The sequence below is a fragment of the Musca autumnalis genome, unplaced genomic scaffold, assembly GCF_047663935.1.
Source record: "Musca autumnalis isolate F117 unplaced genomic scaffold, ASM4766393v1 scaffold_3, whole genome shotgun sequence".
Taxonomy (NCBI): Eukaryota; Metazoa; Arthropoda; class Insecta; order Diptera; family Muscidae; genus Musca; species Musca autumnalis.
In genome coordinates, this window is record NW_027411866.1 from 181,320,876 (window position 1) to 181,341,566 (window position 20,691).

At 35.2% G+C, this 20,691-nt stretch overlaps 1 protein-coding gene across 1 annotated transcript; it reads right to left on the reverse strand.

Moving 5' to 3' along the window:
- Window positions 1-538: 538 nt before the first annotated feature.
- LOC141398373 (very long chain fatty acid elongase 4-like) lies at window positions 539-19,450 on the reverse strand. The gene is made up of 5 exons (XM_073975660.1): window positions 19,254-19,450; window positions 11,469-11,631; window positions 11,223-11,394; window positions 833-960; window positions 539-763 (listed from the first exon to the last, which is right to left on the reverse strand). Exons 1-5 carry the CDS (start codon window positions 19,448-19,450, stop codon window positions 584-586), a joined length of 840 nt encoding a protein of 279 aa, XP_073831761.1. The 3' UTR covers window positions 539-583.
- Between the last annotated feature and the right edge of the window lie 1,241 nt (window positions 19,451-20,691).

Below are 20,691 nucleotides of genomic sequence, written 5' to 3' on the forward strand. Positions count from 1 at the left end.
ACAGTGTTATATAGGAAAAACTTTATTGACAAATTTCAAAAAATGTAGAAAAAATAGTAATTTTTCGAATCCCACTACCAAATAGGACTTAAAATTTTTGTTATTAATCGTAGCTTAATACAGAAAATTTTCATGAAAATCGAATAGTACAATCATTGATAAAAATTGATTTTTAGGTATTAAATCGCAAATATTGCATTCAAACACACTATGCAATTTTTTCTATTTTTTCTTAGATAACTGATAAAAAAAAACACATTTTTTCCATTTGGACCAATATTAAAGAAGTTATGAGTATTTCCTTCCTTTACAGAATTCGACTTTTTAAGACGCGATATCTCTGAAACCTGTAATCAAAAAAATCTTAAAATATACTAAAATGTTTTGCTTATGAGCAGCATCACCATAGCAAAAAATAAGAGAAATCAAAAGCCTCAAAATTGTCCGATTTCATTCGGAAATCATTAATATAAATTATCATTAAATGTTTATGTTTAATATGATTTGTAAGATTTTTTTATTTGTTAGCATTGTCCTTCATTTTTATAAAAAATAAATACTATTATTTCTTAAACTTAATTTGTTATTTAGATTTTTGATTCTTCGCTTGATTTGCTCGTGTATATTCTCGTTGATAAAAACGTCCAAAAAGTATTAAAAATGAAATCATATAAGCTATTGAGAGGTAATGTATCCAACGTGGAAAATCACATTTAGTGACTACGGCGTTTAGGGCCCAAAGCAAACCAATTGTGAATTGTACCTGAAACAAATATTGAGACACATTTTGATAAACTTTCTGATTTTACTTGTAAATAAATCGATGCCTTACCAGTTGTAGAGCTGTCAAATATTTCTTCCACCACAGATATTTTTGAACGGCTGGACCACAAGCACTTAGGGCGTAGTATGTGTACATAATTACATGAATAAATGAGTTAACGAGTGGCGCAAAGAATGCTGAAATGGAAAAATTTGCAGAGTTTTGATCATTACGCAATAAAAAATACACTGAATGTACAAATACTCAATTATTATAAAACCTACTAAATGTTCAAAAATGTTGGTTTGACTGCTGAAGAAATTCAAATAACCGGATTTCTCACGAGAACCATTTATGGAAAATATTTCAGATTTACTTTTGTAAAGGAATTATATAGAGGATAATGAAAAAACAAAGAAAAAACTTTAGTTAATTTCTCGTTGGAAAGCCGAAGATTCGAACCCACACAACCACCACTATGTGACATGCATATTTCGCCGTTGGTAGAGCGGCTCATCAGACATATCGGATGTGCAGTGGTTTCTCTGCCATCGAACTTTTCTTTCAAATGCAATTTTTGTTTTTTACAACAACAATGGGTATTTGCCCATTTAGTTGTGCTTTCATGACAAACCCTCAGCGCTGTTTTTTAAAATGAGTTTGGCTCTGAACGCTTACACGCTGTGACAACACCTATTTTCTTGTGTGTTTTCAAGAACGTGGATTCAAACCCCAGTCTGGCTCAGCTGATTTTATTTATTTGAATTTTTTTAGGCAAAATTTTCAAATAAACAAAACCTGCATCATCGCATTTCACAGAAGACTTGCCAAATAATAATATAATAATTGTTCAACAAACATCCCAGAAGGGACAAGGGAGACTTCTTTCATATCAATGAGTGCAATGATATGAGAACTGCTGTTTATCGCCGAGTCCGAACGGCGTGTCTTAAGGCACCACTTGTAGAGAAGTTATTTGGAGGGGGGTATTTTGCCACCGTTGAAAAGTTTTTGATGTGACCAGCCCGGGGAATCGAACCCACGACCTTTAGCGTGCAAGGCGATTGTGTATACCATTGCCCGCCACATGTGATGGTACATAACTCCCAAAATAGATATGATGTAGGACATAATACCCAAAATTTTTCCTATCTAACCGATCAAGTACTGCTCTGGGTTTTCTATAGATAGAACATATGCTAACGGGGTCTTCTATATAGGGAAGACCTACAAATGAGCTCTAAACAGGCTTTCGAAAGCAACGTTGTAGTCAACATACGTATGGGTGTTATCATTTTGCTCTGGAAACAGGCCAGGGGCCTAATTATGTGATTCGATATCGAGTTGTTTCGACCCGAGTGCTCAAAGACAACATTCGTTATCGAGTAAAATTATCGAGTAATCTATATTAATAAAAGAGTAAAGTGATTGACTGACTGACTGATTGATTCATCAACGCCCGGACGAAACGGCTAAAGCTAGAATCCTGAAATTTTGGGTGTGGATCATTCTTGGTCCGGGTCCGGGGTCAGATATGGCTGGGTTTTTGGAAATTCGAACTGGAAGGGTACGAAAAGTACTAAAAGGTACTAAATATGGTACCGTTTGTATTTGGCGAACCGGTAGAGCTAGAATGAAATTTCGAATGAAGGTCACCGATGGAGTGTAGAAAAGATGTGCTAAAAGGTTTTTAGAAATTCGAACTAGAAGTGAACGAAAAGTACTAAAGTGTACTAAATTTGGTGCCAATTCGTATTTTGTGAAGGGATAAAGGTTGAAATTTGGTGTGAAAATCAAGGTTAAAAGGTACGGCTGAGATAAGGAGGTGGTTTAGGAAAAGTGTACACATGTGTACGAAAAGTACTAAATGGTACTAAATTTGGTACAATTATGATTTGGGCGAACGGATAGAGCTGGAATCCTGAAATTTTGAACTAAGGCTACTGTTGGAGTGTAAAATGGATGAAGTTTTTAAAATTCGTACTTATGGTACGAAAAGTACTAAATGGTACTAAATTTGGTACAATTTGGATTTAGGTTGAACGGATAAAGCTGGAATCTTGAAATTTTGAATTAAGGCTACAGTTGGATGGTAGAATGGAAGTAGTTTTAAAATTCGTACTTATGGGTACGAAAAGTACTAAATGGTACTAAATTTGGTACAATTACGATTTGGGCTAACGGATGGAGCTGGAGTCCTGAAATTTGAATTAAGGCTGCTGTTAGAGATTAGAATGTTTTGAAAATTCGTACTTATGGGTACAACAAGTACTAAATGGTACTACATTTTGTACAATTTAGATTTAAGTGTAACGGATAGACCTGGAATGCTGAAATTGTGAATTAAGGCTACAGTTTAAGGGTAGAATAGAAGTAGTTGCGAAAATTCGTACTTATGGGTTCGAAAAGTACTAAATGGTACTAAATTTGGAACATTTACGATTTGGGCGAACGGATGGAGCTGGAATCCTGAAATTTTGAACTAAGGCTACTGCTGGAGAGTAGAACGGAGGTAGTTTTGACAATTCGAACTTATGGGTACGAAAAATACTAAATGGTACTAAATTTGGTACAATTACAATTTGGGCGAACGGATAGAGCTGGCATCCTGGAATTTGAATGAAGGCTGATGTTAGAGAGTAGAATGGAAGTAGTTTTGAAAATTCGTAATGAAAATTTTGGATTTAGGTTGAGCGGATAGAGCTGGAATCCTGAAATTTTGAACTAAGGCTACTGTTGGAGAGTAGAACGGAGGTAGTTTTGAAAATTCGTACTTATGGGTACGAAAAGTACTAAATGGTACTAAATTTGGTACAATTACTATTTGGGCGAACGGATAGTGCTGGAATCCTGATAACTGAATTAAGGCTGCTATTAGATAGTAGAATGGAAGCAGTACTTATGGGTACGACAAGAACTAAATGGTACTAAATTTTGTACAATTTGGATTTAGGTTGAGCAGATGGAGCTGGAATCCTGAAATTCTGAATTAAGGATACTGTTAGAGAGTAGAATGGAAGTAGTCTTCAAAATTCGTACTTATGGGTACGAAAAGTACTATATGGTACTAAATAATTTGGAAATTCGTACTTATGGGTTACGAAAAATAATAAATTTGGTACAATTAAGATTTGGGTCATCGGATAGAGCTGAATTTCTGAAATTTGGAATAAAAATTGCTGCTGGAGTATAAGATTGTTGCTGTGGGGTGTAATATAGAGTTAGTTTTGCAAATTCTTACTTACGGGTAAGAAAATTTGGTATAATTTGGATTTGGGTCAGCTGATAGACCTAGAAACCTGTAATGTGAAATTGAGATTTCTGTTGGAGTGTAGGATTGTGGTATTGTGGAAAAGTATTAAATTTGTTACAATTGGGATTTGGAATTTGGAATCCTGAAATTTGGAATTGAGATTATTGTTGAAGTGTAGGATTGAGGTAGTTTTGGAAATTCGTACTTATGGGTACGAAAAGTACTAAATGGTACTAAATTTGGTACAGTGGGTATTTGGGAGAACGGATAGAGCTGGAATCCTGGAATTTGGTAAGACTACGATTGTAGTGTAGGATTGAGACATGGAGGTAGTTTTTGAAATTCCTACTTATGGCCACGAAATATACCAAAAAGGACAATTTGAGTGCACCGATAGCGCTGGAATCCTGTTTTTTGGAATTAAGGTTACTGGTGAAGTGAAGGATTGAGGTTGTTTTGGAAAATCGTACTATTGGGTGTAGGGGCAGTGCTTGAATCTGTATTTTTTTGATTTAGTGTGAGTATTGGTGTACAATGTTGGTCTAGCTTTTAACATGTAAGGGTGAGATACGTCTGATCTTTTTGAAAATCGAACTAAAGCGGTACGAACTGTACTAAAATAACAATAAATATTGATTAAAATTGGTATAAGTACAATAAAAGTTTTCAGTGTTCGCCATTTCCATATTGTATATTGTTTATTTGTTTTTTATATCTTTTCCGCATACGAAGTAGCGGGCACTTTGCTAGTTGAACATACATTTGCTAGCAATTTCTCGTAGCCAAATTGCCTATCGTAAAAAACAAAGTGAAAGATTTCTTATTGTTTTTTTTTCTTCTTCAAAATGTAAAAATGATTGTTTGTTGTCGGTTTGTAGAAGAAAAACGAAATTAGTAAATAATTGTCTGCATTTTTTACAAAAAATAACAAGATAAATTGGGAAAACTTATTTGCAGTCGTTTTGAGAAATTGTGATAAAATTAGAATTAAAATAAATATACAACAAGTAAAAAAGTATCAGTCGGTTTTGCCGACAGAGATATACTCTCAGCCTGTGTGGATTGAAATACTTTTTTCCCCCAAAAAAGTATGTATTTAGGGGGGATTTAAAAATTTTGGGCGTATGAACCGACAAAAATATGGATAGGATTAAATCGCACAAATTTTCGGGAATATCGACAGATAGGGCTTTTTTACCATACTAACCTACGAAAAACATAATATCACTATAAACAGGAAGGCTCCTCGAACAGACCCTTAACCACACAAAAATGATGAACATTTGTGCGGGTGGTACCCCAAGGATAAGACAGATAGGGCACAAATTTGAATATTAACTTAGTTTCGACAATATTTAGAGATCCAAAGTTTGGACCAAATCGGTTGCTACGTCTATGAGATATCGCGCGTACCATTTTAGCGAATATTTTCGAACTTTTGTGGGGGAGGTACCGGAAGGAGTGGACCTATAAGCCCCACCTTCGAATTTCGTCTAATATTCGAAGAAATATTACGATATCCAAAGTATGAACGAACGTAGTATTCTGTTCGAGCTCTCCAGTCACTACATTTGGCGCCATAGGGGCTTTTTACAACATTCGGGCTGTTTTCTCAAGAAGTATGGACTTGCCCCGAAAAAACTTTTATTGTCGTAATTGAGGCTGCGAATGCAAGTTGCTTCAACAAAAATCAAAGTTATTCGAGAGCAGGTCTTAAAGTGAATTTATCCAAGAATGTGTGTGGGAGGTACCCGAAGGAGTGGACAAATATAGTCCCATCGAGAGTTATCGTGTCTCCCATCGAGAGTTATTGTGCGCACATTATTTCCGAACATTTTTGAACTTTTGTGGGGGAGGCACCTGAAGGAGTGGACCGATATGGCTTATCTTCGAACTTAAACTAAGGTTGCACAAAATATTACGAAGGTCACATATTGGACCGAATCGGCAGATCCGTTCAAGAGTTATCTTGCGCTCAAACCACTACACACGGTGCAATAGGGTTTTTTTGCACTTTTCAGTCCATATTGAAATCTTATCTAAGTCTGGTACACATTTCAAGATGGGCAAAGTATGAACCAAATCGGTTACTCCCTTCAAGAGTTATCATGTGCACAAATTTTCCGAACATTTTCGAACTTTTGTGAGGGAGATACCGGAAGGAGTGGATCGATATAGCTCATCTTCGAATTTAAAATAAGTTTCGACAAAATATTACCAAAATTCGAACCGAATCGGTTCATCTGTTCGAGAGTTATCGTGCGCCCCAGCCAGACAGACGGACGGACATTGCTAAATCGACTGCAAATTGTCTGAAACACATTTCGTCCAAACATACTTGGGGTCTAAAACCATTATTTCGATGAGGCGCATTTTGCTCCTATGAAAGTGTATATGAAGAAAAGACAAAATTTTTTAGTTTTCCATCGAAAAAAAATTAAAAATTTTTTTTAAAGCTACAGGAATGATTTTTGGTACACGGCTTGAGAAAAAATTCCCATTCTCAAATCTGTTCGAGATACTAATTTCGGTTTTTGCGCGCAAAAGTTATGGCGGTTTCAATTCTGATAATAAGAAAAAAAATCTTTAAAAATCACTACTCATTATATTGAGAAAAACTGTTAACTAATGGCTTCCAACGTACTATATGATTACTGAGGTGCTATAACATTAGTAAAAATTTTGTAAATGTTCGCGGAAAATAAGAAAGAATTAAAAAAAAAAATTAGTTTGCAATATGTTTTAATAGAATTCAAGCTGTTTATGCATCCTAAAAATATTTTAAAAATATGTGCGTAATTTAGACATCACGAGTATTCAAATGAAACCAAAACTTTACAAATCTATTTAGCGGTTCGCACATTATAGCAAAAACAAAAATTATATTGAGCAAATTAAAAAAAGAAAAAAATATTTTTCAAATTTATTTAATGAAATAGTTGAAGAAAATATAGGAAAAATAGGTTGGAGTTCTTTATCTATTTTAGGTAAAATTCGCGCGAAAAGGCACATTTATTATTGTAATCACTTCAGTACACACGCTAACACCTTGCGGAAGATATGGAAGACCTTTAAATAAATGATGGGTTCCCTTAAGTAGGGAATAATTTTGAAAGAAAACTGAATCAGGTAATATACATTTTGAAATGCGTGAAAATAGCGAAATCCTCAAAATCAGTTGATGCGCATGCGGTTTCCCGATACAAGGAATTGATTTCTTTTCGTTTGTATACTTTTAACACGATTTACTTTGGCGGCTGCGATGTAGCATCGTCTACAGTTTAGTGTGCCAAAAACTGTATAATGCTCATAATTTGCACAAAGTGCATACACTTTTTATGCGCATCCGATTTCACTATCAGCCGTGAAAAAATACATCGATCTAAACATATTTCAATAAAATCCATCAAGAACCGTGGATGTAGCATCACACAGTATTTTTTGGATAAATCGGATACAGCTTCCATGCCACTAAATTTTTTAAACCGCTGTTTTCTCACAAACGCTAGTGATGATTCAGTTTCTTCATTGAAATGGAAACGATCCACATAAAACGCGAATTAGTCAGCGATATTTTGAAAAACATTTTTCGCAAAATTTTCAATTTTTGCAGTAGCCATTTCCGCCGTTCTAGTAGATGGATTTTTACGATCTGTGATTCATATGATCCTGATCGTCGAAAAACTAAAATATCGCGGGGTACCAGCACACTCAAAACAATATTGTAAATACTGTACCCAAAAAATAGGTTTTTTAGAAAAAATATCGCACTAAATTTTGGCCTTTGGCAGTAGATTACTCTGCTGCTGTGTGGGCTACATACTCAATATACATATCAGATTATGCGAAATCGCGAGTTCTTTAATCCTATTATTGGTTTTTCGAAATATCCGAATGCGCGTCCCAGTTACATAAAAAAATACAAAAAACACCTGAAATCCGGCTTCAAAATGTCAGCATCCATAAAAGGTGGATGCAGTGGAAATTTTGAAAAGTGATACATTAGAAGTGTAATCTTCATTTTGTATTCTCCTACTTTTACTTTGGACAGATGTCCGTCATTTGAATGGTTTAATCAGAAATCGAATAGCAATGTAAAAAACCAGTTTGGCTTCAACGTGTTTTTACCTATGTTTTTTCCTTTACGCGGTCGTAACTACCACGTAAATTAATTTTTTTTGCTAAATTTTTGAGCTTTGTACAAAAACATCTAAATTAATCCAGCAATAGTCATAGTTACTGGTAAACTACAATAGTTCGCGTATTGTAATAGTGCAAACATTGGCTTCATGGAAACTAAAAAATTTTGACTTTTCCTCATATACCTTCGTTAGCATAAATACTGAGGGTATAAACATATGCATGCACTCATTAACCAAAAATTAGTGTTTGCAGTCGTTAAAAATAAGTTGAAAAAAATAAGCATTTCAGCAAAAAAAAAATAATAATATTAATAGCCTTTATTTTATAGGTGAACAACATTTCAAAAATTTCATAATTTATTTAGAGAGTGAATTATTAAGGTAGATTTATTGGCAACCTGTTACAACAATGTCAAAAAGTTTTGCAAACATTAATAATTTTCTTAGCACACCTTCATCCCGAAATTATTATTCAATGTATTGTTCAACAAATTCCACAAATATTTAAATTTTTCATTCATAATTTTGTTTTTTAGTTTTTGCTTTCAAATAAACACATCAGCAGAAAACAAGTGAGCCAAGGCTATAGTCGGACTGGGCTGACCATGTGATAAACTACACCTTTACCACTGGGAATTAGCTTTTCACAAATGAAAATTTCTTTATGGAACAAATAAACTTATTGTAAGAAATAACTTTGTGGATTCAGTTACCGTATCACACCAAGCTTAAATAATAATATAATAATTGTTTCACAAACATCTCAGTAGGGACAATAGAGACATATCAATGAGTGAGTGTACCCCGATTCATATATGCTCAATGATATGGGACCCACAGCTTATCTCCGAGTCCGAACGGCGTGTCCTAAGACACCACTTGTAGAGAAGTTTTACATGGCTGAAATACTCAGAAAATTTCGCCAACATTACTGAAGGGTATTTTGCCACCGTTGATAATTTGATTTCGCCTGGTTGGGGAATCGTTTTGAAAAAAGGTCGCAAAGCGACCCATGTTACAATGTATGTATAAAAATCCAATTGGACAATTAATACGCTAGGGCACCATGTAATTTGCAATAATGCAAAAACTGGGAATAGAAAAATGATGTTCTCCACTCAAAACACATTATATATTAAGCAGTAGGCCCGTTATCTAGCAGACACGTGATTGCAATTTGCATAAGGGGGAAGATCAGTAGTTCTATTTGCATATGTATTATTGCTTTACTTTGATGCAAAATCGTGAAAAAAGTGGTTTCATCACAAATCGAGAGAAAACAAAACAAGACACGTTAGACTCAAATAATTTTTACCCATTTTTTAACCACGCAAATTAAATTTTAAGGATAATATTTTTTGCCAAGTGTAAAAAATTTCATTTTTCCAAAAGCATTTAATTTTTACAATGTACAACTACAATTCGCGAGATATAAAAGGGTAAACCTTGTTAAATTTTCCAAAAAATCGCAATTATACACTTTCGTGGTTTTAGACCCCAAGTAGGTGTGGACCAAATTCGTTTCAGAAAATTTGTAGTCGATTAAGCAATGTCCGTCCTTCTATCTATCGTTTTGTCTGGCTAGCTGGAACGCACGATAACTCTCGAACGAATCAATTGATCCGGTCCAAAATTTGACAATCGTATTATTTTATCCAAACTTAGATCAAGTTTGAAGATGTGTCATATTGGTCCTACACAGACCACGGTTCAAAATTTTTCGCTATAATGCTGCACGAGATAACCCTCGAAGGGAGTTACCGATTTGGTCCATACTTTGAAAGTCCATATATTTCTACCAGACAGAGATCAGGTTCGGTTTAAACTATTTGGATCAACTCCTTCGGGTACCTTCCACACAAAATTTCGGAGAAGTTCAGTTTAAGACCTCCTCTCGATTCGTTTTGATTTTTCTTGCAACAGGTTGTAATAATAGTTCCACTAACATCCCAGAAGGGAGTGCACCCCGATTCATATTTTCTCAACGATATTGAACCTACTGTTTACCACCGAGTCCGAACGGCGTGTCTTAAGACACCACTTATCGCCAACATTACTGTGGATATTTTGCCACCGTTGAAAATTTGATGTTGATTGGCCTGGGAATCGAACCGCAGACCTTCTGAGTGCAAGGCGGGTGTGCATACCGTTGCACAACGATGGCACAGGTTGTACTCGAGGTTTTTTGAGTTTCCTGAGAAAATTACCCGAAAGCTGTAAAAAACCACTACGGCCACCATGTGTAGTGGTGCGTACCATAACTTTCGAACCGGATACTGCGTTGGTCTAAGCTTTGCATATCGTAATATATATTCGAATATTATATCAAATTCGATGATTGTGCTTGTGGGTCCACTTCTTCTGATAACTCTCCCAAAAAAACTTCGAAAGTATTGGCTAAAATGGTACGCGCGATAACTCCTAAATGGAGCAACCGATTTGGTCCAAACTCAAAATATTTTGTCGAAACTTATAGCCCGGTTACACTTAACCGGATTAACCCAGTTGGTTTGGGTTTCAAATCTCAATTCCATAGCGCAAACGTTAAATAAATTCTCATGAAGTGGGTTAACCCGACAAATAACTCTAATGTAACCGCACTATTAGTTTTTTAAGCTCGAAAGTGGGCATTATAGGTTCACTTCTCACAAAAGTTAAAAATTTGTGTTTAAACTCTCTTCGATGATCCTTTGAACATTTTTATCGAAGGTACATCTTGTGGTCATGTTTAGAGTGATAATATGCTTTTCGTGGGCAATTCCTTGCTACCTTATACAATGGCAAAAGCTCTAAATTATACGTTGACTACCTGTAATACCAATGGGCGCGATATCTTTCGAAAGGAATGACTCCCAAAATAATAGCCACTTCCAATATAGACAATGTAGTCCATTCCTTCAGGTACCACCTCCGCAACACTTTTGAGCTTTAATCTAAAACTATATTGTTTTCGGCAAGTTTATACCAAATGTAGCTGGAATCATATTTGAACAATTTACTTTCTCCCGTCGTCTTTTACACCATTTCTTTCTTTTTCATTTTCATTATCATTTGTAATACTTACCCGAACCGGTTGGTACATATTTAATGGCAATCCACCACAGTGGAAACATTGTACTATGATGATAGATATGCAAGGGTGTAAGTTGTCTCCATTTGTGTCTCAATATAAAGAATGCTGTATCTGAAAATTCCAATAATTTTGAAAAATAAAACCACCAAACAGCTGAGGCTACCTATAGGAGAGAAAAGAAAAAAATGAAAATACAGTTGATAAATATTTTTTTAATGCCAATTCATCATATCTTACCCTCATTTCTTGCTCAGAGTATATCACTCTATGTGGCTGACACAAATAATTGTATTTTAATTTGCCTGCACTATCTAATAATTCCAGAAAAATGTGTAAATTTAACAATGCCAGGGAGAAGTTATACACAATTAAAATGCCCTGCAGTTTAAGGGGTTTGAATCTGAAATGAATTAAAATGAAGACAATGTGTTATAAATATATACTGTATAAATAGTACTGTACATCATAAAGAAATAATAAAGTAAGGACAATCGGGTAGATTGTGAAAGTGGGGCAAAAAATAGAGACATGTGTTCTGGACGTTTTACCTTAATATGTATGTATATTCCTACTTTGAATTTTTTGTGAATGTTCGAAATTAAAAAAAAAGTATTTCTGTGGGAATTTTTAACTCTCTTTCGTCTCACTGAGGGTGATTTTGGTCCTTCTGCAAAAATTACCGCCACAGAATTTTATTATTACACTAAAATTCGATAATTATTAGTTCATTTTTCTGATTATTTATGAATTATTCCATTATACTAAATTTTTCTAATACTACGGTTATAGGAAATAATAATATAACACTGTGTGCAATTTTTTGAGTCATGTTTTATTAACCATATTCTGACTCCACCGTGTGATAGAACACCGAAGAAGAGAAACGTGTCTCTTTATTTGAGAGATTCAATCATGAGAAAGAATATATTTATTGAGGCTAAGCGACAAATTATTTTCTAGTTTTAAGTGCATTTCTAAATAAAACACTGCAAGTTAATTTTTTTATACCCTCCACCATAGTATGGAGGGTATATTAAGTTTGTTTTTCCGTTTGTAACGCATTGAAATACTCATTTGCGACCCTATAAAGTATATATATTCTTGATCAGGGTAAAATTCTAAGTCGATCTGAGCACGTCCGTCCGTCCGTCCGTCTGTGGTAATCACTCTAGCATCCACAAAAATGGAGATAGGACGCTGAAATTTTGGGAAAATGCGTCTTTTGTTTGCAGGCAGGTCAAGTTCGATGATGGGCTATATCGGTCCACGTTTTGGTATAGCCCCCATATAACGGTACCCCCCGATTTACGGTATTTTGACGTTTTTAGCTACATTTTCAGACCGATTTGGCTATAATTTGACATTTAGGGTTCTTAAGTGTCAGTAAACATATACAACAAAAGTTGTGGGCATAGGTCCACGTTTTGGTATAGCCCCCATATAACGGTACCCCCCGATTTGCGGTATTTTGACGGCTTTAGCTACATTTTCAGACCGATTTGGCTATAATTTGACATTTAGGGCTCTTAAGTGTTAATTAACATATATAACAAAACTTGTGGACATAGGTCCACGTTTTGGTATAGCCCCCATATAACGGTACCCCCCGATTTGCGGTATTTTGACGTTTTTAGCTAAATTTTTAGACCGATTTAGCTATAATTTGACATTTAGGGTTCTTAAGTGTTAATAAACATATATAACAAAAGTTGTGGACATAGGTCCACGTTTTGGTATAGCCCCCATATAACGGTACCTCCCGATATACGGAATTTTGACGTTTTTAGCTACATTATCAGACCGATGTAGCTATAATTTGACATTTAGGGTTCTTAAATGTCAGTAAACTTATACAACAAAAGTTGTGGACGTAGGTCCACGTTTTGGTATAGCCCCCATATAACGGTACCCCCCGATTTACGGTATTTTGACGGCTTTAGCTACATTTTCAGACCGATTTGGCTATAATTTGACATTTAGGGTTCTTAAGTGTTAATAAACATATATAACAAAGCTTGTGGACATAGGTCCACGTTTTAGTATAGCCCCCATATAACGGTACCCCCCGATTTGCGGTATTTTGACGTTTTTAGCTACATTTTTAGACCGATTTAGATATAATTTGACATTTAGGGTTCTTAAGTATCAATAAACATATATAACAAAAGTTTCGGACATACGTCCACGTTTTGGTATAGCCCCCATATAACGGTACCCCCCGATATACGGTATTTTGACGTTTTTAGCTACATTATCAGACCGATGTAGCTATAATTTGACATTTAGGGTTCTTAAATGTCAATAAACTTATATAACAAAAGTTGTGGACATAGGTCCACGTTTTGGTATAGCCCCTATATAACGGTACCCCGATTTACGGTATTTTGACGGTTTTAGCTACATTTTCAGACCGACTTAGCTATATTTTGACATTTAGGGTTCTTAAGTGCCATTAAACTTATTTAACAAAACTTGTGGACATAGATCCACGTTTTGGTATAGCCCCCATATAACGGTACCCCCCGATCTACGGTATTTTGACGGTTTTAGCTACAGACCGATTTAGCTATAATTTGACATTTAGGGTTCTTAAGTATCAATAAACTTATATAACAAAAGTTGTGGACATAGGTCCACGTTTTGGTATAGCCCCCATATAACGGTACCCCCCGATTTACGGTATTTTGACGTTTTTAGCTACATTTTCAGACCGATGAAGCTATAATTTGACGTTTGAAGTTCTTAAATGTCAATAAACTTATGTGACAAAACTTGTGGACATAGGTCCACGTAATTTGACATTTGAAGTTCTTAGTGATCACAACACCTCTCCATCAAAAATTGTCAACATAAGTCCATGTTCGGATATAGCTCCCATGTAACGGTACCTCCCAATTTTCAGTAATTTGTCTATTTTAGCTACAATTTTTAACAGAACTAACTGTAATTTGACATTTGAAGGTTGTAGTGGTCACCACACATCTGCATCAACAATTTTCAACATAGCCCCAATATAACGATACTTCCCGATTTTCGGTATTTTGAGGATTTTACTTAAAATGTTTAACCGAACGTAGGTCCATGTTTTTGTATAGCCCCAAAACAAACCTCCCGATTTTCCGTACCTTAGCTTTATTTTTTGGACGAATTTCTGTAATTTGAAATTTAAAAGTCAACAAAAATTCTGCAACAAAAATTGTTCATTTAAGTTCATATTTTCGTATAGCCCAGATACCTCCGAACTAGCTGTTAATGACATTTGAAGTTCCCACGTTATGTACCGATTTTCGATATTTTGAGGATTCTAGCTAAATTTTTTAACCGAATTAGGAGTTATTTGACATTAAAGGCTCCCATCAAAAACTGTCAACATAGGCCCATGTTTTATTATAACCCCTATATAACAGTAGCTCCTAATTTCTAGCCCACCAAAAATTGTCAACAGTTAGATATAGGCACCATAAAAAAGGACCTCCCGAATGAAGCATTTTATGTACATTATCTGACATTTTAACGTACTCACTTAAAGTTGGGGACAGGAATGAATATTTTATGGTGGAGGGTATGAAAAGTTCGGCCCGGCCGAACTTAATGCTTTTTTACTTGTTTAAATTATTTTTAACTTTTTAGTAAATACATATTTTGACCACGGAGAACAAAATTATAGTCAATTTAGGCCGAAAATATAGATGAAAACTTTAAAATGCCTGAAATCGTGTAGTACCGTTATATAAAGGCTATACCAAAACCAGGACTTATGTCCATAATTTTTGGTGGGGAAGTTTCTGTACCATTGGGAACTCCAAATGCCAAGTTACAGCCAATTCTGGCTAAAAATGAAGATAAAATCCTTAAAACACTTGAAATCGGGTGGTACCACTATATGGGGGCTGTACCAATACCTCGACCTATGTCAACAATTTTTGGTGGAGAAGTTTCTGTACCATTGGGGACTCCAAATGCCAAGTTACATCCAATTCGGCCTCAAAATGAAGCAAAAGTTATATCGGTTTTTATTCTCATACAAAGAAAAAATATTTAAAAATCTCTTATTAGTTGTTATTGGAAAATGTATGAATAAATCGTTAAAAGCATCCCATATCTATTCGTATATATTTAAATATTTACTAAATTTATTATTATTTTCGCGGAAAATTAACAAATAATAAACAAATATAAAAGTAAATCTAATTTATCCTGTCCCAGAGTCCGTACAAAGCCTTAGAAAATAAATTAAAAAATATCTGCGGAATATAGACAATGCGTAGAAAAATATGAAAAACAAGTAAGAAAAGTCTATAGTCGGACGGAGCCGACCATGGGATACCCTATACCACTACCTCTGGACAATCGCTCTCCACGGAACTTCTTTTCAATGATTGTGAAAATTTAATTATCAAATTTCATTTCACGATCATCACCAACCCAAAACTATTAATTTCACCAACCCGAACCCAACCTCCTTAAAAAATTCGTTACAATCGGTCCATAATTGCGGCCTTAAGCTTGTTTACAATTTTTAATGGACGGACACACATCGCTAAATCGCTTTATCTCGTCGAATTTTGGCTACCAAATAAGGGGTCTAGGACGAATATTTCGTGGTGTTACATAAACTTTTAGAGAGACAATATGTAGCATGGGATAAAACTGTGGTTCTCTACACAGAACCCATTATATATTAGGCAGTAGGACCGTTATCTAGCAAACACTTTATTGCAATTTACATCAGAGGAAAGGTCTGTAGTTTTTTTTCCATATGTAGGCTACTTTGCGAAATATATATGTCCTCAAGGAATTAAAATATCGACCAAAAAAAAATTTTATATTTTTCATACAAAAGTAATGGTCCATTTCACCCTCTAAAGAATATCAGATCATCATTCACAATTGTAGGCATCTTTTTCAACCTATACTCTTATCCGGTGCAAAATTTCGTGACTATTGATGTATAATTGCGACTTCTAGCGAGTATATTATTACACTACAAACAAATAACGGAATATATTAGGCTGTAACTCTGTTATCTGAACATGCACACCAACATAATTAGCATCAATTGAAAGGTCAAGCGTTCCACTTTCAAGCATATCTCACTTGTCCGGAATGTCACTTCCAGGAATTAAGATATAAGCTGTATATTAAAATTTTTCACAATTTTCACACAAAAGTTTTGGTCCATTTAACCCTCTAAATATTATCCGATCGCCATCTCAAATTGCAAGCTTCTCCTTTGTGATATACTCTTACCTTATTTAAAATTACGCGTTGATCGGACTATTCTTGAGACCTACAGAGCCGCTAGAAAATTGAATAAATATTACGTTTTTGGTCCATTTCACCCGCTAAATATTTCACGATCATCACCAATAAGAATAGGGATCTATTCTGATCTGAACCCGACCTCCATACAAAATTTCGTGACGATCGGTCCATAATTGCGGCCTGGAGCGTGTTTACAATTTATAATGGACAGACGGACGGACGGACGGACGGAGGGACGGACGGACACACATCTCAAAATCGCTTTATCTCGTCGAGATATGAAGATTGGTATACCACATTGGGGGTCTCCGACGAATATTTCGCGGTGATACATGAATTTTTACCAAAACAAACTTATAATACCCTTTTCCACATTGTGGTATAGGGTATAAAAATTATAAAGATTGGGTATATAAATTGCATATTATAACAACAACAAAAGAGAAAAACTTATTGTTAGACAATATTTTTGCAAATATATTTTTGGTTTGATTCGAAAACCTATTGATAAACCTATCTTTAAATTTGTTGGCGGAAAAGTTTTATAGCTGCAGGGAACTTCAAGAGTCAAATTGAGGGTAGTTTACGGTTATATGGGGGGATATACCAAAACATGGACCTATGTATATTGACGATTTATTTTTGAATAGACAAAATTTTAGCTAAAATTCTCAAAATACAGATCATTACAGCTAGTTCGGTTAAAAATTGCAGCTAAAATTCTCAAAATACCGAAAATCGGGAGATACCGTTATACCTTTTATGACCCCTGAAAACTTCAAATGTCAAATTACAGCTAGTTCGGTTAAAAATTGTAGCTAAAATGCTCAAAATACCGAAAATCGGGAGGTACGGTTATAAGGGGGCCATACCAAAACATGGACCTATATTGACGATGTTTGGTGGAGATGTTTCGTGACCACTGGGAACCTCAAATGGCAAATTACAGCTAGTTCGGTTAAACATTTTAGCTAAAATTCTCAAAATACCGAAAATCGGGAGGTACCGATATATGGGGGCTATACCAAAACATGGACCTATGTTGACGATGTTTCGTGGAGATGTTTCATGACCACTGAGAACCTCAAATGTCAAATTGCAGATAGTTCGGTTAAAAATTGTCGCTAAAATTCTCAAAATACCGAAAATCGGGAGATACCGTTATACCTTTTATGACCACTGAGAACTTCAAATGTCAAATTACAGCTAGTTCGGTTAAAAATTGTAACTAAAATGCTCAAAATACCGAAAATCGGGAGGTACGGTTATGAGGGGGCCATACCAAAACATGAACCTATGTTGACGATGTTTAGTGGAGATGTTTCATGACCACTGAGAACCTCAAATGTCAAATTGCAGATAGTTCGGTTACAAATTGTGGCTAAAATTCTCAAAATACCGAAAATCGTGAGGTACCGTTATATGGGGGCTATACCAAAACATGGACCTATGTTGACGATGTTTGGTGGAGATATTTCATGACCACTGAGAACTTCAAACGGCAAATTACAGCTAGTTCGGTTAAAAATTGTAGCTAAAATTCTCAAAATACCGAAAATCGGGAGGTACCGATATATGGGGGCTATACCAAAACATGGAACTATGTTGACGATGTTTCGTGGAGATGTTTCAGGACCACTGAGAACCTCAAATGTCAAATTGCAGATAGTTCGGTAAAAAATTGTCGCTAAAATTCTCAAAATACCGAAAATCGGGAGGTACCGTTATATCGGGACTATTGGGATATAAGTTTGTTGATCAGTAGGAACCCTAAGTGCCAAATTATAGCTAATTCGGTCTGCAAATGTGGCGAAGAATGTCAAAATAACCCAAATCCGGAGGCACCGTTATATGGGGGCTATACCAATGAGTGGACCGATATAGCCCATCTTCGAACTTGACCTGCATATGGAAAAAATACCCTTGGGTGCAAAATTTCAGCACTCTATCTCAATTATTGCGGACGCTAGAGTGATTACAACAAACGGACAGACGGACATGGCTAGATCGTCTTAGAATTTTATCCTGATCAAGAATATATATACTTTATAGGGTCGCAAATGATTAGTTCGATGTGTTACAAACGGAATGACAAACTTAATATACACTCCATACTATGGTGGAGGGTATAAAAATCCATTTTTTCGGTCAGGTGTTCCTGCTATATATATCATATGTTAGTTGGTGGAAGAAATGCCCAAGGATGCCTGTATCTCACGATGTACAACGGCCGATTTTGGGCGAAACTCAAGACCTTCGTTTTTTGGAGAGAGTTTGCCACGATATAATTCATTAAACCAGTTTTCTTTTATCCACTTCGAAAGTTGTTAAAAATGTTCGGACGAAAATGTTCATGAGTAAATTCCATTTTTTTTTTTTGGAAATTGATTTTTCCTAGGCACTGCAAACAACACAACACATGGTCGTATGAAAAACTGTACTGAGTACGTTTAGGCTAAAAACTGTCAAGCTTTCCAAAAAAATCAAATGACACCTGCCAACACGCTACGTTGCCTTGGCCAGAAAGTTCGTGCAGCCGTCGTAGAGAACACAATTTAAATAGAAATTCACTATATATTGACCATTTTTACTCCTTACAAATTTTTTGTGTTGTCAAAGTTCGATTTTTGAACAGATTTTCCTTCTCACACAATGTATATAATATTTCACAATCGACGTATTTATTGTACCCATTACTTATTACCGAACGAACCATATTTCCATGACCCATTGCTAATCTGCTGTCCATCTTCTTACCTTTTAAAAATTTTCGATAAATATAATGACATTACAAGATAAGCAGCTATCCACATTAAAACTGGCGTAAACGACGGCACCAACAGCCAATCCTTTGTTCGAGGATCTGCTAAATGTTCATATCGTTGTATCCATGAATTCGGATTGCTGATAACTGAAGAATTTAAACTATTTCTCGCTAATATTAACGTATCCATTGTCACAAATTAAACAAAGTTTCTTTGCGAGTTTCTTCACACGACTAAAATCAATAACTGGATACTTTTCTTTTTTATAAATTCGCAGAAGCTTTAACTTGAGAAAATATAATAAATATATTTTCAGAAGCAAGTAATAAATATTTATACATTTTTCTTAAAATAAACATACATTATGCATGTATGTATGTATTGCTTTGGTTGCTATTAAATTGACCGCAAAGTCTTGACATGCGCGACGTGAAACGGTATCACTCATGCGTTACATATGATTGTCAATGGTGACCGCTATGCTTGTGGGTCAAAATGTAAACATGGAAAAAGCATGAATTTAGTTTCATGTTAGTTGACCTTATTTAAATGTTGTCATTCAGTCTCTTATTTGTTGTACGTTCAACATTTTATTCTTAAATGTTACTGACCCATTGTTATGCCTATGCATGATGTTACATAATACGATGGCGTACACCGATGGCATTAAGTTATTTATGTTCACTTTCATTGAAGACGAAATAGTAAAATATTTAAATTATTTTAGTTTATTATACCTAATAGTATTGAAATTGTTGCCGTAGTAAGAAAATTGAAAAACGAAAGAAACTTCGAGTGGAACAGAAAAATCATAAGCTATTGATAGCTATAATAAACGATTGGTTTAACAAATACATACACATGTAATGGAAACACGTAAAAAGAATCAGAATTTGCCGACAGAGATACATATACCCTCAGCCTATGTGAATTGAATTATGTGGCCTTTTTTGGACATTTGAACTTGCCGACCAAAATGTGGACTATGATTAAAGTTCAAAAGTGTTGCGGAGGAGGTACTTAAAGGAATAGACCGACATAGTCCATTATGGAAGTGGATCCACTAGTCATTTCAGTGGGTCATTATATAACTTTTGGACCAGTATGCCAGGAAGCAGGGACTTGTCCACGGAAAACATAATTACAGCCTAATTAACAGGACCACAACGAACAGCATCAAAATATATTTTCAATGGATGCTCTAACAGACCCTAAACTGCACATAGACACAAATTTTGAACTCTTGTGGGAGAAGGAGAAGATCGACATCGGCCATTTTAGAAGTTAAACTAAATTTGGACCAAATATTTGGAGATCCAAAGTTTAGACCAAATTGGTTGCCCCGTTCAAGAAATATTTTGCCTGTGACATTTTTTAAATATTGGGTGGAAGTACCGAACCGTTAAAATTTCCTGAAGGAGTGGGCCGAT